The sequence below is a fragment of the Anabrus simplex genome, chromosome 1, assembly GCF_040414725.1.
Source record: "Anabrus simplex isolate iqAnaSimp1 chromosome 1, ASM4041472v1, whole genome shotgun sequence".
Lineage (NCBI taxonomy): Eukaryota > Metazoa > Arthropoda > Insecta > Orthoptera > Tettigoniidae > Anabrus > Anabrus simplex.
The window spans coordinates 276,848,696-276,874,062 of NC_090265.1; the positions used below are offsets into that span (position 1 = coordinate 276,848,696).

The 25,367-nt window shown below is 38.0% G+C and overlaps 1 protein-coding gene across 2 annotated transcripts in view; it reads left to right on the forward strand.

Annotated features, from left to right (window-relative positions):
* The window catches only part of LOC136886934 (1-phosphatidylinositol 4,5-bisphosphate phosphodiesterase gamma-1-like), a 737,826-nt gene that overhangs the window by 703,548 nt on the left and 8,911 nt on the right, over positions 1–25,367 (forward strand). For both annotated transcript variants that reach the window (XM_068231056.1, XM_068231055.1), the window contains one exon: positions 7,804–7,911. In XM_068231056.1, the coding sequence (XP_068087157.1) occupies positions 7,804–7,911 (108 nt within the window). The remainder of the gene's footprint in view (positions 1–7,803; positions 7,912–25,367) is intronic.

Here is a 25,367-nt window from a genome sequence, read left to right on the forward strand (position 1 = left end):
CATCACGTGCCATTCGCCTTCCTCTAACTAGATGTTTCCCAGCAGACAAATCATTCTAAACATTCAGTACATCTCATAATAAGAGAGAGTTCTGCATCTCACTCATACACAAATGATTCCACAATGTACCATTCACAGCCACCACGGACAACATGTTCATAAATTCGTTGTTCGATCTGAGCAGCTATACCACCAACCATAAGACCTACTACTCCTGTAGATGTTAATTCATATTTCTTCTTCAGATGAAATCAAGATGTTGAATCAAATTAATTCTGGAACTGAACAGGGATACAAACAAAACAACAGAAGACTGCAATCATTCACAAGTAGAAACAAAGGTAGACTTATGCAGGATGTTCAAAATTTTGTATTAAAAAACCACTTTGTCTCATCCATATAGGAGGAAGTTTATGTTTAGAAGTTTCTCGCCATTGAGGACAGATCAAAATCCAAACGTTCCTTATCTTCAAGAACATTGTCTTCGTATTAGTCTATGTCAAAGATGTGAATTGTTTCATGGACAGTCAACTTTATTTGAAACGAACTGACTTACACAGATTTGAAAATACAGTACTGTACCCTACAGGGCACATTAATACTGCAGGATGATACCTACCTGCTCATCTGTTCTTGCATACGGGCACCAGCTCAGCTGCAGTTGGCAGAAATGGTCGATAGTTGGGTTCTTATGACGAGAGGATCATGGGGAACTCATACAATTACATTAAACTACAAAATGAGGAACACTTTCGCTGTGATCAGAATTTTTGAGCATAAGTTTGTATTCATAACTCAAATTATTTACAATGATTGCACCTGGAGTGCCCAAATAAGTGCCCCTAAGGCTCACATCTACAGTTGAAAAGGAAAACAAAGAAAATACAATCTGGATGATGACGTTATGCTGAAGTTTGTCGATCCGTGAACCAAGAAAGACCGGATGTATTCCCCCACATGGAAACCACATCCATATGCCTGCGACATAAAATGATATAATGGTAGACTTAAGGATACCCGCAGAGATTACCGCTGTTATGAAAGTTTCCTCCCATACCGGGATATTTATATACACAAAAATAGCAGCGCAATAAGTAATAAAAATCATCTCAGATAACCTACTCTAGCGCCCTCAATTTCATATTTACACGGACGTGAACCCACGTCCACCAGGCAGAACTGTGTGTCAACAGGGCAATCATAACAGTAGCATAGTGCCAAGATCACATTAGTAAAATACGCAACCCTAAGAATGTGAATCAAACAAGAAAGGAACAGGAGGTAAAATGGTTTAAATAAATGACGCACTGTGTTTGCAAAAGGCTTCTCTGCCAAAGGAGAATGACCTACCTCCAGAGCGATTTAAAAATGGCCGAGCTCACCCCAATACAGAGCAGGCGAACAGTGACCTGCAGTCAGGTTTGGAGCCTCCCACTACATCAAAAAAAACTTGTAAACAAACTACCGCTAGACGTCTTACCCTACATTCTTTCACAAAGGGACTTTCAAGCTTCTACACATAGCAGCAAATGGCCACAAAATAAGTGAGGAAAGACGCATCTCGCATACGCACCTGACTTCATTTAACCACCCACCCGAGTCGCAGTTAAATCACATAAAGTGTTCTACCATACTATCACATCAAACCATCACCGTCAATATGCGGCGTGTCAGCAGTAACCTTGGGGGTCAGAGGTTCAAACCCAACGTTTGGCAGAGTAGCACAGAGTCGAATAGCGTTAAAACTGCGCCTCCGCTATAGTTTACGCCCGTCTAAGGCACGTAAATAGAGCCCCTTAACTAAATAAATACCATCAGCATGCATACCTTACATTAGGCAGATATGTCTGCCCTTCCCCTGGAATGTAATGGGAATTACACATAGTGATCCTACTCCTACAAGGAAAATGTATTTAACGACCGACCCAAAGGAAAATATCCGGTCTATCGTACTCAAACAATACGTATCAACTAGGCACACTACCTCCTGCCGTGTTAACAAAATTACATCATTGTCTGCTTTACCTAGAAAAAAAAATCTCTCTACCCTTACCCTTGAGATATATCCAAACTATCTAAATATGCAGCCTGATGGGCCACAATCAAATCCTATGTTAATATTTACCAGCTTAATTCTACTATCTCTGCATGACACCCCAACTCTACCATATGTCTAGTATCTCATGGTCCACTTATCTCATCATGATGATCTCCTCGTTTCTCCCTCCGGGTAGGCTAGCATGATTTAGCCCATCACGGTAGAGGTCTCAGCCAGGGTCAATTCTTGGAGTCCGGTCTTCCTGCCCCGCTGGCCCATGGTGCTGTCTTCTTCTTGAGGGATGCCTCGTTCAAGGTAGCGTCTTCGAAACCACGTTCTGAAGTTCTTGCACCTCACTTCCCTCGGAATGTCTCGACTCCTTACTACAATGAAATATTCGCTTTAAACACAACGCAGCATTCTGGACATTTATTTAGGTTGAGCTAGCACACAGCGCTAACACTTTGCAATATACACTCCTCGTCCTCCATTCTCGTATAACTGCATACTCGCTAACTTGTGCACTGTGCCACAAACTATTTGTGTTTTTATGCCCGCTTAATTTGGATTCAACAGTCAATCAGAGGATAAATATAGACCCCCTTAGCCTATTGTCCACACTTCCTCGGGAGCTTCGTCCCTACCGCTATTTATCCGAGTCTACAAGTACGGCGTTCTTTTGTTACTGATACCATTAAGCACACGCGATCTCATTGATAGGTATCTGAACATCGCGCCACCTATAAATCCACCACCTGTAACTCTGTAAGTCACCGATCCACTGGATCAAAGTTATCGCACTGTAATAATTACACACTGTCTTTGTTCTGAACAAAAGGTTTCTGGCGCAATCTAGGCAGACGTGCGACGCGTAGTGGCAGCAATATTATCGTCGACTGGATGATCTCCCCCCCATATCACTCAGCTTTTATATGAGGCAACACACCAAAGGACGCCAGGGAAAGTCCCGAGAAACAACTTGAGTCTGGAATGTGGCCACTACAGAGCTTCCCACGGTGGTTCTGCTTGGTACATATTTATTGATCTAATTCTATGTTAATAAACCTAGAGGTATCCATAGCTTCGTAAAATTCGGGCCATCATTTCCATACTTTTATTTTCCTGAGAAACCTTCAATTACGGGAATTACGACTCAATTTCCGTAGTGTGGTGGGCCTGTCTGCTCCCGCTAAAAATCTCTGTTAAGATGGCAGGTCTCTCCCCCAGACAGAATCCCATCTCTCTTTCTCTCTTCCTCACATATTCTTTCTTCGTCACACATGACCACGCCTTGCCTCGGGAAATCACCTTCTCGATTCCCGCGCTCTATATAGCATCACGCCCTCACAAGTGGCGTCCTACTGCAAACTTTTTACTGCGTTAAATATCCATTCTCGCAGTTAAATATAATGGTACAGTACAAATCATCAAATAAATTATCTATCAAGAATGTTCTAAAATACTAAGTATCTATAATTACAATAATCATTTCGAAAATGGCTCTTATCAATCTGATACAGTTCAAAGAATGGCCTTGACCATTATTATTATTATTATTATTATTATTATTATTATTATTATTATTATTATTATTATTATTATTATTATTATTATTGAATAATTTTATTTATGATTTTATTACTATTATTAACATAAAATTACAACTGACGATATGTTGCACTGAATGACATACTAATGGTAGGCTACTATACAAGATCTCTGCCGTGAAGACCTTGTATTCATCAAAGATGACAACTTACCACTGGTGCATTGGAAAAAAGGAGTAGGTAATGTGGTGTATCCTAGTGGGGATGGTCCACAGTAAAAACAATTAAGGGTGTGATTAAATGTCCTGTCAATAAACTGCATGTACTTCCAAAACCAAAAGATAAGTTATTGATCATCTGTATAAGTGAAAGTTGATAATTACTCATTTATTTGTTTTGTTTATTCTAAATGAGATAATTTCCCTTTTGCTGGGCAGTATGTTTTATATTTAAAGGTAAATTTCTTTAATTTCCAATAATTTTTCTTTATGAACTTGTCAGTATGTATTTAGGAATTGTATTGTAAAAATGGTTACTTGTAAACAACATTAATTTCAATTCTATTTTCGTATACTCATTGTTCAGTCTGTTATTGAATCTGAGAATTACTTAGGAAGTATCTCCTTACCTATTCAATGAAAGAGTTTTATATCCTTATGCCTGAGAATTACTCAGGAAATTTCTTCTTACCTGTTGAATGACATGTTTTTATATCCGTATGCCTATGTTATTTTTATTGTTCTCTGTGCAGTCAGTACATTCCAGTCTCATTCTAACACTTCACTATTTTGGATCTTGTTTCATGTTCCTACTATTTTATGACAGTAGTTTACCCTATTTACCCTTCTCTCTGACTTTGTTCTCATCCTGAGTGTACTTAATTTGTATAACCAAAACAATAACAGAACAATAACAGAAAGGTAATTTATTACTTCAGGGGAATGATTTACTCTTTTGAATATAATCCTTTTAGTACCGCCGGGCTGAGTGGTTCAGACAGTTGAGGTGCTGGCCTTCTGACCCCGACTTGGCAGGTTCGATCCTGGCTCAGTCCGGTGGTATTTGAAGGTGCTCAAATACATCAGGCTTGTTCGGTAGATTTACTGGCACGTAAAAGAATTCCCGCAGGACAAGATTCTGGCACCTTGGTGTCTCTGAAAACCGGTAAAAGGAAGTAATTATTGGGACATAAAGCAAGGAACATAAGTTTCTTTTCTTTGCCATCCTGCCTGATCATGGTATTGTTTTACAGTGGAAAGAAACAAATTATGAATGAAGTCCTTTCTGCTACTTATATTGACCCATTGATTCCTTTTCTCCTTTTGGCCGGGCTGAGCGGCTCAGACGGTAGAATGTTCGCCTTCGGAACCCAAAATGGCAGTTCGATTGTGGCTCAGTCCAGTATTATCTGAACGTGCTCAGATACATATGCTGTGTGTTGACAGATTTACCGGCACTCAGAACTCCTGCAGTACAAAATTCCAGGACCTCAGCATTTCCAAAAGCGTGTAAAGTAGATTTTTTCTAGTGGTTTAAACGTTGCACTAACACATCTGAGGTTTTTGGTAACACAAGGGGGAAAGGGCTAAGTTTGGGAAGGTAGCGGCTGTGGCCTTATTTAAGGTACAGCATTTCCCTGGTGTGAAAATGGAAAACCGTGGAAAACCATCTTCAGGTCAGCCAACGGTGGGATTTGAACCTACTCTCTACCAAATCCAAGCTCACGGCTACGCAGCTCAAGCTGCACGGCCAACTGACTTGATTTTATAGTAGTTAGTGGGATGTAAAACCATTTTTTCTTTTGTATTTGCCATGTTTTCCTTGTCTTTTTACTTTCTGTATCTATATTTATCTTTCTGTCTCTTTCCTTTTCCTGTTTTTATATGGCTTTTTCCTTACCCGTACTTCCCACATTGACTGAAGATCTTTCAAGTTGACCTCTCAATGTGTGGTCAAGCTGGGAAGCAGAAAAGAGCTTGTTGAACACTGAGAAGAAATTGGACTGATGAGGAGAGATAATAATAATGTTCTTGGTTTTTGTCCCACTAACTAATTTTATGGGTTTTGAAGATGCGGAGTTGCCGGAATTTTGTCTGCAGAAGTTCTGTTACATGGCGCTACCTTCCCATTTGAGCACCTTCAAATACCATTAGTTTGAACCTGGATCAAACTTGCCAGTTTGGGCCCAGAGCTACTTGCTACTTGTCCAACGATGAGGAGGGAGCCATATTATTAATTGTTTGAAGACGGCAGTGTATGAAGATGGGGAGATAGCCCTTGACTGTGTGTCTTTTAATATTTGACCTTGTCTCCTCATTCTCTTGCTCCCTCTTATGATACTGACCTATGGTTGAGCTAATCTCATTCATGTTCTTATCTTCTATTTATGACTTGATTACTGGCTTAGCTTTCCTTTGTACTTATGAAGTTATTTTTAAAAGCATTCCTGAGTTCTGGTAAAGAAAGAAGTGAGTAGAGGAACTGGATATCTTACCTCAAATTGAGAACAATGAGGCTGATTCCTGAAGAGGATACAAAAAACTACTAGGTTAGTTTGGGTTAATGACAGCATCTGTGTCTTTATCATTAAAGAGAACTTACTTATAATAGTGTGCTGGGCTGAGTGGCTCAGACAGTTGAGGCGCTGGCCTTCTGACCCCAACTTAGCAAGTTCGATCCTGGCTCAGTCTGGTGGTATTTGAAGGTGCTCAGATATGTCAGCCTCATGATGGTAGATTTACTGGCACATAAAAGAACTCCTGCAGGACAAATTTCGGCACCTTGGCCTCTCCGAAAACCGTAAAAGTAGTTAGTGGGACGTAAAGCAAAATAACAAAAAAAAAAAGTTAATACTGTTGATAAATTTAATTTTACTGCTTTACAATTTCTTTTCTCACTTTCTCTTTGAATTCTCATGATACAGTACCTTGATAGTTTCCAGCTGAAAACATAAATGTATATCACAGCTGGTGGCTGCCCAATTAACACAAAAGCAGTACCATATTGAATGTTTCATATAAAATCTATAAAAATTAATAAATAACTTTTTGTTGGAAATTTTATCTTCCTGTGGTTATTACTAGGGGGCAGAAGTTGATGACCTAAAGAAATAACTGAAAATAATCAATTATATTCCCTTAAATTAATGGAAAAATGCTATAAAATAATTTTAAAAGACTTTAAAATATTTGACCAAACTGAATTCTGGTGAATGTGTAATGATGCTTTTACAAGTAATATATCCCTGTTCTGTTCACTGCACAGCACTTGTTTTTACAAAAATAATTATCTCCTAACACTTACCGGGAAACACTTGTAGGTCTTTGCACTCGTTACAGCTTCCAGTGCTTTTCTCCTTTAATGTGCTGTTGTATATCAAACTTCCTTTCCGTAGTCACTTTCACACTGCACAATTTACTAAATAAAACACACCCATATGTTGTAAACAAGCCCTTTCAGAATTCATTTGCTAGCTGAATTAAAAATACACTTTGTGGTAGTTTCATTTTTGGCATTTTTCTTGCACAAAACTACTTGGGAGGATAACTCTCTACTGAAGCGGAAAGTTACATAACTATTGTTTCCAATCCCTTCTCATTTCCATTTGTTCTCAGCCTTGAGGTACATGGGGGCGAATGACTGGCTGTAGAGGCAGGTGCTAAGACTGGTGCTTTCCTTGTGCTTGAGACACGTTAGGAAATGCTGTCTCTTAATTATCAGAGTTCTGTACTGTGTTCCTGCACATATCTTGGGAACACAAGACTCACAGGTATAAATACTTTCCTTACCAACTGCTGGCCAGTTTAGCTTGGTCACGAAAGATATTTAGCAAAATTAACCATATGTAAGAAAAATTTATAATTTTTTATATTGTCGCTTGTGGATTTTTATCATTCTGACAAAAAATACATCAATACATTTTTAAACACTTTCAAAATGATCTAAAAATTATTCAGAGTGGTATATATTGACCTAAAACCATCTTCAAAACTGAGATAATGACTGATCATCCCATATCAGCAAAAAATTTAAAAGAATGCAAAATAAAAACGTATTATTATTTGTTATATCGCAGAATAAATTTCTATGCTGCTGAGCAATGTCCTAATGCAAAAGGGGGAAAAAATATATGAGATGTTAACAATATCTGCTCCCTAGTTACTACAGTATTTATAAAATATAATGGATATGTTTTATATATTTTTTCATTCATTCCAGGTATTATGTTTAAGAACGGGCTATCGCAGCATCTCATTAAAGAATGGGTACAGTGAAGATTTGGAATTAGCATCTTTACTGGTGCATATCACTATAAAAAATCCTATGGTGAGTATCTTTTCAAAATGGTATTTTACACATTTTGCTGGGTATTTCCGTAATTTATGTTGATGACTGGATAGAAGCATAATGTCAACCAAGGAGGTAGAGATGATGGTACATAATGTATAGTGTCATATAGTAGCACAACGAGGTGAAATTGTCTCCATACAGTAACACTGTTAGTATAATATTTTAATAATAAGATAAGCTCTGAGAAAAAAATATCACCTTGGTTACAAACTATGAAACAGGAAGTATTGTAGCAACTACTGAGAAGTTAGTATTCCAGGTAAAATGTTTGTAGGCATTATGTAAAGGAGACTGTAATTTTAAGTAGAAAATGAGAGGGAAGGAGACGAGTGCTGTTTAGATAACAAGGGGATTGTGAGAGCCAGATTTTTCAGCATGTGACAAGTAATAAGAAATTCTGTGAGAGGAATAGTAATAATTTGTTTATATTTTGTAGAACTACAGTATTAAGGGGGGAAAATGTTGACCATACTACAGTATATAATGAAGAGAATTGCAGGTAATCAAAGATATCAGTGGTGCGGAAGCAATACCTCATATCCCACAACACTCTTCCTATCCATTATTTTCCTGAAGACTGGTCACGCCTCCCAGCCACACATGGATATGTAGCCCATCAGAACAATGTTCATTGTGTTCAATTTCCTGTGCCAGTATGTAAAGGAAAATGAACCTTATTGTACTGTTGGAATGTATATGTCCGTGAAGTATTTACGCACTCCTACAATAAAATGCATTAAAGGTTCATTTTACTTTACACATTACCACAAGAAAATGAACCCAATGAACATTGCTCTGATAGACTGTATATCCATGTGTGGCTGGGAGGGTAATAGATTGGAAGAGCATTGTGGGATACAAGGTGCTGCATGGAAGGTAATCTTAGAATGAGTTCTTGGTACATAGTAGTTACAGGGGCATAATCATTCTAAGATTATCATTGTTTAAGTTTGTTTTTGTAGAAAGTCATGAACTGCCAGGAGAGGATCCAGATAAGTGGAAAAATAAAATTCTAAAAGCCAAGCCTTGTCATTGCAACCATAGGTTCCTGTCCTTAGCTAATCTTTTCAGCTCAGAATAAGATGTACAACTCATTCTGTAGAGCAAGGTGCTGAAAAAGCTTTTTCTTGGTTATCCCTCTCCCTCTCTTCCCAGGCACTCTTCCCTCAAAGATGTTGTAGAGGAACTCACTGTGCCGTACAATGTGACCAATTAACTTTGTCGCCCTTCTCTCGATTTTGCTAACAAGGCTTCTTCTTTCTCCTACTTCTCACAGTACTTCATTATTGCTTTGCTTTTCTTTCCAGCTTATATTACTCATTCTCCTCCATTTCTACTGCCTTTTTCTTGGTTGTTCAATGTCCAACTTTCACTCCTATAGACAAGCACGGTCCTAACAAATATTTTTACGAAGACCTTCTATGTTTCTATACTTATATGTTTGTTGATCAGCAAATTCTTATTTAGAAGAGCTTTCTTAGCCATTACTATCCTTCTTGTAACTTCTGATATGCTTCTATTATCCTGTGTGATCAGACTTTCAAGACAGCAAAACTGGTTTACATGCTTAATCTTTTTCTTTGCTTATTCTAATATCTAATGCATGTGTTTGACTGGGCCTACATAATATCATAGTTTCAGTTATCTTAGTATTAATTTTGAGGTTCAATTTGCCTAATGGTGTTGTCAATAAGTTAAAAGCATTTTTTTCATCCTTTTTTCTGTTTCTGCTAATATAGCAGTGTTGTTGGGAAACCTTATCTGCTTTCCATTAATTTTGATTGTGGTTGTTTCTGTTTAATGATTCTTAGTGCTTCTCTATGAATATGTTGAGCGCATAAGGGGAGAGTGGACACCCCTCTGTGACTCCTCTACTTAATTTGGCATTTCTTCTACTTTCTTCATTTTCAATCTCTTTGTTCTGTAATGTATATACATTTATTATAAGGCATCTGTAAAATTAATGTAGAAGAAATTATCCAGGCTTTTGTAGACCATCTGGTATTTTCAAGAGTCCAGTCTCTCTGAAGGCCAGTAGTGGACTTCAGCTGTGGCTGTACGCTCCCGATATAGATGGTGGTGGGACACTGTTCTCGGCACAGTGGGGATTATTGCTGTGCCGAGGAAGTTGGCCCTGGTTGGTCTACTATGGTGCTAGTGATCACTGATTGCCTGTACTTTCTCCTAGATGTTCCCTGCTCCTGTGTTCACTTGGTTTCTTTATCTTAGCTGTTTTGAGTATAGGTGTCCATGCTCTGTTTACCTGTTTGGATCCTTTCTCCTTATTGAAAACCTTAATTGCTATCTTAGTAATAGTTTGGCTTATGCTGATATTTTGGTTGTAATGGACAGTCTGATACAGTCCACACCACTTCATAGACTTCCAGTTCTGTCAGGTGTAACTCCTCCTGAGTTGAGAAAAACAAATACCCTTGTCAGAGAATACAGGAAGATCTGCACTAACCCTCAACTGCCTGTTCTAGAAAAGATCCCTGCTGTCAAATGGCAGAGGCTCAGGTCATGTCACCCATCCTTGCATGATGCTGCCAAATGGGTCACTAACAACTTCGACCCTTTGAGGGAATGGAGAGATTGTTCGACAGTCACTACAGATGTTTCCCTACACATCCTCGATGAAAACCTTGTCAGCGGATTCTATCTACCATGTAAGATGTGGGACCCTCTGAATAAATGCAAGCACTCGCTTTACAAGTGGAAGTATGTTTCAACACCAGTATGCAGTTGTGGCATCCCATGACAAATAATTCTCCACATCATGAGTGATTTATAAGTTGCAGGCCTATTATGGCAGTTAGAGTGACTTTCCTAGACCAACAGATGAAGCAATAGATTGTCTTAGAGAATTCAATATCGTCGCCTTGAGACCTATCTTTGTCAGTGCGACGTATTGCAAATAACAAAAAGAAAGAAAAAAGAGAGAACTCAATCTTCAGTTATGATGTGCCGTTCATGGAGAGATCCAAGTTTCATGTTCTTGAATAACTTGTATATATGAATACAGTATGTGTGTTATATTTTCTTACCATACGCTAAATAATAGTCGGATACTATGAACATTGAAAACAAATACATGAAGTACAATATGAAAATCAGCCTTCCTAGGTAACCATTGTTGATTTGGAAGTTTTAATGCTAGGTAAAGATAATGATTGGAGTTCTTGGATCATTTCAAATACTTGGCCTGTCCATTCTCTAGGGTGTCAGTCTGGAGAAGAAATTTGAATGAAGATGTAAGGAGACTTAGGCAATGATTTTTCAGTTGCATTTACAAATGAAGTTACTCTGACATCTCTCAGTCTTCCAACAGTTTTACTGGGAAAGATATAAATCAATTATGGATAATTAATTTGTTAGTAGGAGGTAGTAGGATATTGCAGGTATGAACAGTTCAGACATTGGTAATGAAGAGATAAATGCCATGTTAGGATTGAACATTTTGTATTTTATGACCATTTGGTATGGATGGCTGGCAATAGGTAACCTAAAAGATTTTTTTTCTAGTTGCTTTATGTCGCACTGTCACAGATAGGTCTTATGGCGACGATGGGACAAGGAAGGGCTAGGAGTGGGAAGGAAGCGGCCTTGGCCTTAATTAAGGTACAGCCCCAGCATTTGCCTGGTGTGAAAATGGGAAACCACGGAAAACCATTTTCAGGGCTGCCGACAGTGGGGTTCGAACCTACTATCTCCCGAATACTGGATACTGGCCGCACTTAAGCGACTGCGCTATCGAGCTCGGTACCTAAAAGGTTAATGTACCTTGGCCATAGATGATGGTTGCCCAGTTGTACTTCCTCTTAAAACAGTAGTCATCACCCCCACCACCACTTGGCCATAAAGAGTAGGCATAACAGAGGGTAACCTAAGATATAATGATTATATTTTGTATAAGTAAAAAGTATTGAAGAAGAAGCCAGAATACTAATTGTAAATAGTGGATGTGAAGTAATTTCGTTCCCAGAATCCTACAGATGCCATCAGACAAAATGGTATGTATATCCCGCATCGTTCAATCTATTCGAGGGCCTCTCCACTAACTTTTATTGTTTTACTTTTGGTACTTCTCCTCTTCTTCACTTATGTACCAGTCTGTTTGTTGTCTCTCACCACATGCCTATATCTCATTCTTGGCTGTACTCTTGGACTTTCAACTGCATACTGTGTATATTCTTCTCATATGACTGTGCCACATAAATCTGGGTACATTTATTTTATTCTTCAGTCTGTCAAAAGACAAATTTGTTATGTATTCCTTTCAAATTTTTTCTCAGCTCACCTTTCCAACTATGCATATAACAAATCTCATTCTAACTGTTTGGATCATCTCTTCAATTTTCGTCCTCATCGATCAACATTGAGACGAAACAAGTTAGGTAAATGACATACTTGCACCACCTGCTGGTTCCGTATTAGGTATCCAAAAAGACTCTGTAAAATATTCCTCCATTTTTGGATCTGATTTGTAAATTTCATCATTAGTGGAACCTGTTGCTCATATTATCCTTCCTAAATATTTGATTCAGATATCTTCTATTTCCTTTTCATTTCAATGAAACCCTCATGCTAGTATTTCTGAACATAATAATTGCTTTTTTTTTTTTTTTTTTTCTTTTTCCCCTTGACCTGTTCCTGTGCTGGATTTAATTCTATGAGTAGTCTGATTTTCCATTCAATTATTTCTTATACAGTGTACCCACTTGAGATGTTAAAGTGATGCCTGTATAGTTGGAACATTCCTTCCTGTTGCCTTTCTTGAAGAGTGGAATGATTTCTTCCATTCTGCTTGTATCTCCCCTTTTTCCCAGATCTTATGAAAAATGTCTGTATATACATTGCTTTCCAGAATCTCTTATAAACTTAATTATTTCACCACCTATTTCATCAGTACTGGTTGTTCTTCCTATTTTAATGTAATTCTATTGTCCCAGGAAATGATCAGGGATCTGGGCATGAGAGTCTTCACTTAGGGGTGGACAGCTCATATGGAGCAGGTACAGAGAGGCTTATGCAGAGCAAAATAATGTTTGGGCTTAAAACTCGATTTATTCATCACCATGAATTTATGGGTAATGTTTCCTATTATTTCTGCTCCTTTTGACAAAATAGTTGTTTTGTTGGCAAATTATTTAAACATTAAAGCAAGTTATTTTACTAAATTTTCATGATGCAAATTAAATAAAGTTCATCTTAATGTTTGCCTGATTTAATAACATGATATCTGCAAAAGATTGTCTTTATCTGGAAATGAATGTCTTTTGCTTGAAGATCAAATTCAAAATATTAGAATTGTTTTCCCTGCAGTCTTTTTAAATAATAAATTTTGCTTGTTTCCTAAAGTCTTAAGAAAAAAATTCCTTCACTTTAAAATAAATACTCTTTCACTTTCAAAGTTTGTGAAGTTCTTCCTGAAAGTTTTTACAAGCATGGAAAATTTAACACTTTGAAAATAACGCAAACTAGAATTTAGTAAAAGTCTAGTTTCCAATGGGCTTTGTAATAATTGTTTGTAAAGCTGCTAAATGAAGTAACTGATTTTACTATTCCACTTGGCAAGAGGAAAGTTAGTTTTTGTCGAATTTTATGCACTTGTTTTAAAAGTGGTTTCAAATGCACTTCATATCACCTGTTTTTACTGGAACGCAGGTCCGACTCGTTGGCTGAACTGTCAGCGTACTGGCCTTCGGTTCAGAGGGTCCCGGGTTCGATTCCCGGCTGGGTCGGAGATTTTAATCTTCATTGGTTAATTCCTATGGCCCGGGGGCTGGGTGTTTGTGCTGTCCCCACATCCCTGCAACTCACACACCTCACATAACTCTATCCTCCACCACAATAACACGCAGTTACCTACACGTGGCAGATGCCGCCCACCCTCATCGAAGGGTCTGCCTTACAAGGGCTGAACCCAGCTATAAATAGCCACACAAAATTATTATCTGGAACTCAGGACTGGAATGTAGACAGCTGCTGGTCAGCGAACAGCAAGTTGTTACCATAGGTAGCCAATGTCGTGAAGTCATCACCATAGCATCATGCTCCATATCCCACGTTGATACCACAGTTTCATTCCCTCGTTGACATGTCCCACATCAACTAGAGATTCAGCTTGTGTAGCAGCAGGCGGATATGATAATTACGAGAAATAGCCACTCGTCAGGATTTCACGCATCACTGTGTAGTGTAGCAAACACGAGAAAGTTCAACTGACGTACGATTGCTTAGTAGCGTCCTATTCAAAATAACTTGTTTTTGCACTTCATAAAAGTATGCATGGTATTTTGTTATGTGCACATGTTCACTGTTGTTAACACTGGCAGCAAAAGTACGAAAGCTCATTTATCGAACTAACTGTTTAGAGGAAAAACACAGTTCTAATATAATCATTGGTATGACACATGAAGAAAAGGTCTATTCACAATAGTAGAAGTGTTCTAAACTTATGAATGTTTGTACGTTCAAATAGTTAGTGTTATGAAAAAGAAATCGTCTAATGCGGCACTGTCTTGTTCTTATGTATAGACAAGAAAAGGTTCCACCTTATCAATACAATTTTTATTATTGTAGGAATTATGTTACAGGACCGGTTTCGACTTTTAAATAGTCATTTAAAGTTAAAAACTTCATGATTGTTCCGTATTGAATAGAGAAAATAAGATGTACAATATTATAGGGAAGGATCCACCTTTCAATTGTTAATTGCCACGATGTGATACAATGTTAATATTTTGCCTGTGTTTAATATGTTAGTTATTGTTAAGATCTTCGCTAATTGGCTGATGATGACACTCTAAATGTGTTGAAACCGGTCCCATTAAACAGGTTGTAACTACTTTTTACTACGGAGTATTGAAAGGTGGATCCTTCCCTATAATATTGTACATCTTATTTTAAATAGTCATCATCAGCTGTACATGAATACCTTTACATTTGTGTCAAGCATTAGTTAATATGTCCTTTCTTAAAGGGAGATGCCATAAGGAAGCATTATGTATAAGTGTCCAAATTGGGCATGTTGAATGTGAAATGGTTATGTATTATGATTCAGGTACTTAGGTATAGAGCTATCTCTTTAGGACTAGAATTTGTTTGTAAAACCTAACTTAAGCGTAAATCTAAATTACAAATACATTAAACACATTAAAATAAACAGTACATGTTAAAATCCTTTAAAATAATGAATATAAAACATTTCATAGAAATGAATGTATGCGTCTTGCGTGTATCTATGTTCTTGTTTGAGTCCAATGTTATAAATAAATATATATAAATAAATCTGATCAATTCCAGCCGCTTTTCTAGTTTTCAACTTTTGTATCTTACTGTAAATGTCATTGTTATCATATGTAAATTTTAATACTTCATTGGCCTTAGTCTCCTCCTCTATCTCAAAATTTTCCTTGTAACCAACAATCTTTACATACTGCTGACTGAATACTTCTGCCTTTTGAAGATCCTCACATACACACTCTCCTTGTTCATTAATTATTTCTGGAATGTCCTTCTTGGAACCTGGAACCTTAAAATACCTATACATACCCTTCCATTTTTCACTAAAATTTGTATGACTGCTAATTATGCTTGCCATCATGTTATCCTTAGCTGCCTTCTTTGCTAGATTCAATTTTCTAGTAAGTTCCTTCAATTTCTCCTTACTTCCACAGCCATTTCTAACTCTATTTCTTTCCAGTCTGCACCTCCTTCTTAGTCTCTTTGTTTCTCTATTATAATAAGGTGGGTCTTTACCATTCCTTACCTCCCTTAAAGGTACAAACCTGTTTTTGCATTCCTCAACAATTTCTTTAAACCCATCCCAGAGTACGTTTACATTTTTATTTACCGTTTTCCACCGATCATAGTTACTTTTTAGAAACTGCCTCATGCCTGCTTTATCAGCCATATGGTACTGCCTAATAGTCCTACTTTTAAGACCTTCCTTTCTATCACATTTATTTTTACTACAACAAAAACAGCTTCATGATCACTAATACCATCTATTACTTCAGTTTCCCTATAGAGCTCATCCGGTTTTATCAGCACCACATCCAGGATATTTTTCCCTCTGTGGTTGGTTCCATCACTTTCTGAATCAGCTGTCCTTCCCATATTAACTTATTTGCCATTTGTTGGTCATGCTTCCTGTCATTCGCATTTCCTTCCCAATTGACATATGGCAAATTCAGATCTCCCGCTACAATCACATTTCTTTCCATGTCGTTTCCCACATAGCCGCCTATCCTATCAAATAATTCCGAATCTGCGTCAGTGCTACCCTTTCCAGGTCTGTACACTCCAAATATATCATGTTGCCTATTATCTTTAGAAATGAGCCTTACACCTAAAATTTCATGTGTCTCATCTTTAACTTTTTCGTAGCTTACAAATTCTTCTTTCACCAGAATGAATACTCCCCCTCCCACCATTCCTATCCTATCTCTACGATACACACTCCAGTGCTATTCCTTTCTTTACAATACTTCTACAGTTCAACACTAACAATTTTATGTCATCCCTACTTGATTTCCAGTTCCCTGTTCCCTTATCACTGCTCCCTAGGCCACCCTGTTTCCCTGAATGTACCTCCCTATTACCCTTCCAAACAAATTTCCTAACTTATACGGACCACTGCAGTTTAAGTGAAGGCCATCTGAGCGCAGATCCCTATCTCCTACCCACCCATTAGGATCTAGAAATTTCACTCCCAGTTTCCCACATACCCACTCCATAGTCTCATATAAATCCCCAATCACCCTCCAGTCAGTATCCCTCCTACACAGTATTCCATTAATAACAATCTCTGCTTTCTTAAACTTCACCCGTGCTGCATTTACGAGATCCCACACATCTCCAACTATGTTGCCTTACGTTGTTGGTACCAACGTGAAACACTACCACCTTCTTCTTCCTCTCCTCCCTTTTTTCTACTTTCCTCAACATCTGCCTCAACCTAATTCCTGGATAACATTCTACCCTGGTTCCCTTTCCTCCACACATTTTCCCCACGTGTCTAACGATGGAATCCCCCATGACCAGAGCCTCAACCCTACCCACCTCATTTGATCCCCTCCCCTCCTGGTCAGCCCTATCTTCCCTGATAGCTGCAGAAGCTACTTCCTCCTCCCTTTTCTCCTTCCCATGACCCTGTTCCACCTGTCTTTTCCTATCCTCTACTCTACATTTCCCTTTCCTACCTTTTCCCTTCCTCCTACTTCCACACATCTCAGCAACAGTTCCCTGTCCCTCATCTTCCCTCTGTTGTTCTACCTGGAATGACTCGTACCGATTTCGCACAGACACCTGTCCTGAATTCTGATCCTGAATAGAGCCCTTAGCCTGCAATCTCCTTCCCCTTAGAACATTAGACCACCTGTCTTCTACAACTCCCCCCTTTCCTTCCCCTCCCTCTTGTACACCTACTATAACCTGTACATTGTTTGAGGGAGTCCTATCTTCCTTCCTGTCTTCTGTGAGAATCCTAATTATCTCCCTCAAACTCTCCAACTCCTCCCTCATACCCCTCAATGCCTCGCCACACCCACAGTTCGTACACTCGCGCTCCTTAGCCATTCTTACGGGGGGAAGAAATGGAAATGAAAATAAAATAACTTATTTGCAAAAAATAAAGAACGGAGGGATATATTGTCTGGGATAGTACTCAAAGATCACACAACAATACGGTAATTAATATACGACTACACTACAATACTACTTAGTCGTACTCCTTTTTTTGTTATCCTACAACCCCTAACAGGATAAAAACTGATGTTAATTACTGAATATCGAAAGTAATACACAAGAACTACACAATTCCAAACTGCAGTTAAGCCTATCCTAATTACAACAACAGAATTTTAGTAAGAGTTTCTACGGATACCTCTACTACACCAGTACTACACAAATATTTTACAATAATAAAATAAGCACACTAAATTCTAAATTACTCACATACTACTGTACAGTACACTACAGTAATTTTTAAACTACTTTCAGACGTATCCTAATTACGATACCGGTACCGTATGTCACTACTAAGCACAAACAAAAATGAAATTTGCAAGAATTACTGTGCTCAAAGATTACCAACAAAGCTAAATGCTTAGACAAATTATATTAGTACTACGCTCTAATAGATACACACGAAAGATAACACACTAATATAGCAGGCAAGATACGGCACTATCTAAATGTAGGCTACTGTATCTATACTACAGTGTATCTACACTACAATTTTCAGCTGAAGTGTGGTTATATGAACTTTTACCGCTGGTGGATTAGTATTATTTTCCCTAGTACGCGGGGTGGAGAATAAAAGTGTCCTTAAATGCTGAGAATAAGAGGTTGCCTACTATAATTCCTGTCAAAACCACGCCGGGGGCTTGAAGTGCAATATTATTGGGATATAGGAATTTGATTATTAACTTTTACTCGATGAATAAACGAAGGTGGAAAGTACAAAGTATGCAGGGAACTAAGACTACAAATTATCGGAATAATGAATCAGCTGACTTTGTATTTATTTACACTACTATCATGTGCTTGTAGCAACAGTCGTCAACAATCCAAGAAACTGTTAAGTACCGTAATTATCCAGTGAAATTACCGTGAATTCTCTTTAACTTCTCTTTAAATCGATGTTTACAGGCTTATCGTGTTATTTAATGTAATAAATTATTACCTTCGCGATAGTTTGAACGGATATCTGTACGAAATATCAGAAAAGTAGCGGCAGAAATTACAATAGGTTACAACTCCTTATGATAATCTGTCTTTGTAAGTATAATACCAACGAACCTACAGATATTTTAAAAATATTGTTTTAAAAGTTAATATTAACCCCTAAAGTAATTCCTAAGCCTAAATTCGAAACAAAGTACACCTAGCTAGCCTACTTATGCCCGGTTTCTGGAATGGTGAGATATCTTTCCGATAGTTATTGCTTTGTTACAGCTGCCGACTCGATAAATCTTCGCTGCGTTGCACAGCGGAACAGCAGCTAACTTATCGAACTGTCAACTATTGGCTTGTTCATCAAGTTTCATAAATACACACTAGATGCCACCCCTGAAATGAAATGTCATATGGCTTTTAGTGCCGGGATATCCCAGGAAGGGTTCGGCTCGCCAGGTGCAGGTCTTTCTATTTGACTCCCGTAGGCGACCTGCGCGTCGTGATGAGGATGAAATGATGATGAAGACAACACACACACCCAGCCCCCTTGCCATTGGAATTAACCAGTTAAGGTTAAAATCCCCGACCCGGCCGGGAATCGAACCCGGGACCCTCTGAATCGAAGGCCAGTACGCTGACCGTTCAGCCAACGAGTCGGACAGTATTTGAAATGTTTCTGTGGGACTGACATCCCATTCTTCTCAAAGCGCCATAGCCAGAGAACATGGTGATGTTGGACGTTGGGGTCTGGAATGAAACTGCCATTCTAACTCATGCCACAGATGTTCTATTGAGTTTAGGTTGGGACTCTAGGTGAGCCAATCCAGCTGTAGAATATTATTATCTTTAAACCATCGGTTTACAGAGCCTGTTTTATTACACGGAATATTATCATGTTGGTATAAACAATAGTCATCATCACACTGATTGTCTATGGTAGACAGTACGAAAGCATTCAAAATGTGTTGATATTCTTCTGCGTTTACAGTGTCATGGAATCCCATAAGAAGACCAAGTCCATGCTATAAAAAACTTCCCCACACCATAATGCCACCTTCTCTAAACTTTTCTCCTGGTTCTAAACTTTCAGGTAGACAGTGTTCTCCAGGCATTCTACATACCCAAAGCCTCCTATCAAATTTACAATTTACAACATGATTCATTATTCCAAATAGCCAGCTTCCACTGTTCCAGTGTTCTGTGACATCATTCTTTACATCACATCAGGCAGCACATTTTTTAAGAGGGAAAATAGCTTATGAGCAGCTGCTTGAATGTGAAACTCTATTTTTAAAATTCCTTATGCACAGTCATTAGACTGGGTGTACTTTGCATAGAACTTTGAAATTCCCTTGTGATTCTTTCTATAGATAGCAAACACTTTTCTTGCACCATTCTCTTTAATATCCATTGGTCCCTGGGTACCAGTATATGTGGCCAACCAGTTCATAGCTGTGCTGTGGTTGTACTTTCACAATTCCACTTTACAGCTGAATCACAGACAGTTAATTTGAGTATATTTATAAGGTTAGAAATATCCCTTACATAGTTTTTGCTTATGTGGCAACCCATATTAACACTAGCACGCCCGGTGTTTACAACCTTCCCATAATGCCCAAATGGAGCAATTTTAACTCCACACTTGATTTTAACCCAGTTTACATGTATGAATATGATCCTTTGCTTTGTCTGTTTTCTATGATTTTTTTATAACCCAAAAATTCTTTGGGTACAGTCTCGAAGACAAGTGTGGGAACAATAATTGGAGTTTAAAATGTGTAATTATATTTTATGGTAGTTTTTGTGGTTTGGAAAAAAGATAATTGCAAGGAATCAAATAATGAGTAACCATTTTATTAAAAACATAAAAATTGTAAGTGTTAAAAATGTAAGTTACATCAATAGAATGAGTACCGGTACTAGTTGTAAACATTGTTACATACATTGTACTTTTCAATGTACTGTAGAAAGGAAAAAAAAAGTACATATGAACAGTTCTACACGAAACTAGAGCCCATTGCATTTCGGGTATTTCCCAGAACAGATGGCAGTTCAAGACCCACAAACTGCTTTATTGCACACGGTACATTTTCCTACTGCCCTATTCTTCTTGCAACTTTCCTTGACTTGACAGTACATACTTTGTTAATGACCCATCATCATACTTATTTTCTCCAATGTTATTTCCTTGTATAGGATTCAGGCATTTATTGCAGCCAGATCTAATATGTTCTGAAAAGAGTGAACTAGCCACCCTCTTGTCCCTGTTCTGGTAAATTATTTGCAGGCCATGTGGTCCACTACATTGACACCGTACTTTGACTTGTTGTAACATGTCCCTGTCGAGGGTGTTGTCGGCTCATTGTCAGAGATATCTATGTCTGATGCCATCCCTCATACTGCTTTGTTTTTGTGCATTAGGTGTGTTACCTAGATTGTCAGGCGCATGCGCAAAAGTAATGCATCGCATTTGAGCTTTCTGTACAGCTCCTATTTCCCATCTTTGCCATGCAGCAAGAAATGGGTATTCGACTAGTTCTTGCAGACGTGGGTGTCAGTTTCGTGGTGTTTAAGGACTGTCAGAAGAATCTGACATTGTTTGAGGATTTGTAATGAAATATGCAAACGAGTGGCACATGTCACGCGCAGTCCAGTTTGCACTGAGAATTATAAGTATACCGTATATCTTCCCTGTTATTACAAAATATGAACATTGTTTGATCACAGTATAACTATATATATCGGGTGCTTAACATTATTAGATATCCTATTAGTTCCTTGTAATGTAAAATCGTTAATTAGAACAATCCCACGATAAAAGTATATGCTCACTGCCAATGCAAGTAGGCCTACTACGATAAACGTGTAATTATCTGTTATACTCAGTTACTGGTACCAATCTTTTATGGACACGAATGCAGTCACAAATACAAATACGATAAGACTCAGCAGACTGAATCTTAAAGGGTATCATAATTAATAATTGATCAACAGGGAACAATGGAAAATTATTTGTCACAGGACGGAAATTGTCGCCTGTAACCTCTACCAAACCTATGACAGTTTATTTGTTTAGCCTCAATCTGTCTTTGAATTCATTTTCACTACTGTATACTTCATTAGAACATTAGACCAACGATGATATAATCGCGATCGTTCTAGAATGTTGACCATTTCTACAATTTCTTCGTCAGAAGAAGATGAGAAAGCCATAGAAATTTTAACAAACACAATGTTAGCTGCTGATACTGAAGTACTGCGCACGTGCCCACCAAGTTAACAAATAGATATCTCCTGCTCAGGGCCCTCTAAGTTAGCAGGAGATTTATCGAACCGATAGATGTATCTTACGTTCGTGCAACGCCAAAACACCAGTTAACCATTCGATACCGCTATAGGTTTGATATCTCACGTTCCAGAAACCGGGCATTAACCTAGTAAACATAATCTACTGAACACCGAATGAATTACTTGTTATAAAATTCAAATAAATAACACTACTCCCAATTTCTACAAACAAGCACTAAACACCAATATACAGATAGCACTAAATGGAATGCACACATACAAAATTTAAATAATTTCAGTAGGTTTTTACTACTTTTTCACTACAATAATGTAAGAGCTCTCTCAACAGCCAACCGTTCACAAGCGCATCCAACAATGTTGGATGGTTTGCCAGCGTTTCGCACCAGTTGGGCTCATGCTTCCAGTGTATGGGATCTTACCTTAATATTCTTCAGTTCCTTTTCCTGGACAGTTCTTATTTCTTTCAATTTTCTAAATATGGAACAGCCCACATGAGAACAATTCAGGAGCTTCCTGATGGTGAGATACGGCCTCGGTCTAGAAAGCCAAGAACAACTGCTGAGAGAATGTGTCATGCTCACCACACATTACCTCACTGTCTAAGGACACATTAGGAACAACTTTAATGTCCAGCATTCTTCCTGGTAGCTGCTTACCCACCAGGAAATAATCAATATTCAACTCCTGTTGCCCATCATATTTATGTCTGTGATTTTGTGATTGTTCTGTTTACAATACTGCGTTGATGGGGTAAAAGTTTCTTATGGGGATCACTGTAAGTACCTAGGTGTTAATATAAGGAAAGATCTTAATTGGGGTAATCACATAAATGTGATTGTAAATAAAGGGTACAGATCTCTGCACATGGTTATGAGGGTGTTTAAGGGTTGTAGTAAGGATGTAAAGGAGAGGGCATATAAGTCTCTGGTAAGACCCCAACTAGAGTATGCTTCCAGTGTATGGGACCCTCATGAGGATTACTTTATTAAAAAATTGGAAGAAATCCAAAGAATCCAGCTCAATTTGTTCTGGGTGATTTCCGACAAAAGAGTAGTGTTACAAAAATGTTGCAAAGTTTGGGCTGGGAAGACTTGGGAGAAAGAAGATGAGCTGCTCGATTAAGTGGTATGTTGATAAAGATGTAAATTCCCATAGGGGACCTGAAATATTTGTTCCGAATGAGTAGCAGCCTCCACGGTACGCACTAGCCATGGGTGTGCTATTTACCATCTGATGAGCCCAACTGGTGCGAAACGCTGGCAAACCAGGAATGAGTTAGCGGGGAAATTTATAATGTTGCAAGTGATAAATATCATTGTTAATCCGTATTGAAGATACTGTATGTAGGATGCTAAAGGGTTTATTGTGTCACCTATTCAATACATTATAAATTTTTAAACATTTAGGAATTTATTACCATTTCCATTTGAGGCATGTTTCGCCCTTCTTTGAGGGCATCATCAGTCATAGTACCACCTCAAGGCATAAATCAGGTACCTGATTAGTAATTAAATTGTAAATACTAAGATACAAGCATAACATATTACAATGAAAAAACAAAAACAAAACAATGTTCAGTGATGATACAGATAAACAATATATGTTTATAGACGCAGTAGTCGGCACCATTGTGTAAATTCACAGGGTATTTTTAGCAGTGTCCAGCAGCGGTGGTCCGAAGAATAATTGACGCTAATCTTATTAGAAAATCATAGGAAATTATAAAGTTTATACATATATGTATGTATATTATATTATTCACATGCTGCCCATGGTGGTTTTAGAAATGAAATAACCAACTATCACTGTATGCCATGCCTGTAATGCCCACTTGTCACCAATATGTTTCCTTAATGACCTCATCGGTTGCAGTTTTGTTTTTCACATTGACTTGGGATATCCAAATAACCAAAGCTTCTTGTAGGTTTGCACACTTTTCAGTTTTTTGCATGGCAGAGATGTTTTATCCGTCCACAAACATTTTTCACTTAGAATGTCTCTCAACACTTAGTCTGCTTACGGTTTTCCCCCACAACAGTGAAAAATGGTTTGTGATGTTTTGCCACCATCTGACTAGCAGCAGGATACTGTTCTTTATAAGTACACACTTCTTGCTTCTCTCTTACAATGAATGTTATTTGTTTATTCATTGTAGAAACTTGCACGCACAGGGCAGACAACACAGAGAGGAGTGAAGTTCATAATAGGTCAAGGTGAGCTGCTACCAAGCTCTTTACCCTTTAAGTGTTTTGTCCAGAGTTCCTAAATTATTCTCAGAAATGGTCCACGGTAACAAGCCATAAGGAAATTCCTATTCTATGCCATGATCTTCCAAAGCAGGTACAGTCAATCCCTTGCACTACAATTGCAGTTTCATTTTTCACGTTGACTTGGTATATCCAAATAACCAAAGCTTCTTCTTCCTTCACACACTTTTCAGTATTTTGCATGGCACAGATGTTTCATCCATCCACTTACGTTTTTTGGTAGCATCCAGCATGTACACTTTCCTAAAAGATTAGGTAAGAGCCATGTTTCCATTTGAAGATAAAGTCTCCAGGTTCCTGCTGATCATTTTAAATCAACAGCGGGTGATATATCATGTACACTTTTAATACTGTAAGACACTTTTGTACCTGTGCTACCAATGATGGATGACAGTAGGTGGGGGTGGCAATTATATCGAGGTATTCCTATTCTACTTTCATCAGGAATATCTGCTCCTTGCTCATTGTGGGCAGTGAGTATGGGTGGTGGTATATTGGGTGGAGATATGTAAGGGGGTTGACTCTTATTTATTTGTTTTTCTTCTGGATGAGCTCTTATTAATTTCATTCATTACCTGGAGAACTTGTCATTACAGACAAAATCGTATCTAATGAAATTGAATGTATGCAAATTAAATGTTAATTCATTGTGCACTTTTTCTGGTGTGTGAATGAAAAATTCACTTACATAGCTTCTTTATCACATTTTCCCAGCTATTCCCTTCCTCGAGAGGATTATTTGTAAGTATAAAGTAGCTGTCACATTCCCAGTTTTTTCCACTCCTTTCTTGCTTGTGTAAAATGCTCTTATATTTTTCTCTTCATATTTCAGTACTGGTGACTAATGCCAGACAGTTGAATTTTCCAAATTGTATATTATTGATTGCATGACTATTGAATGTTTTCGTCTCTTTAGATATATGCCTTGTGCTAAAGTTACTTTGAATAAATGTATCTGTAGTAGGTGGTGTTGTAGTGTGACCAAAATCTCCAGAAGTTTTCTGAAATATACTTGTACAGTATGCTTATAATATTCTTAGTGTAGGTAAAAATTATACAAACATGATTTCTGCTGCAAGTTGAGTATCCTAAGGATTATGCATGAAGTATTATCATCTTAAAATTCTGCTATCCATGGTGCTTTGGGCTGTTGTGCCGCCTCCTGGGTTAGTG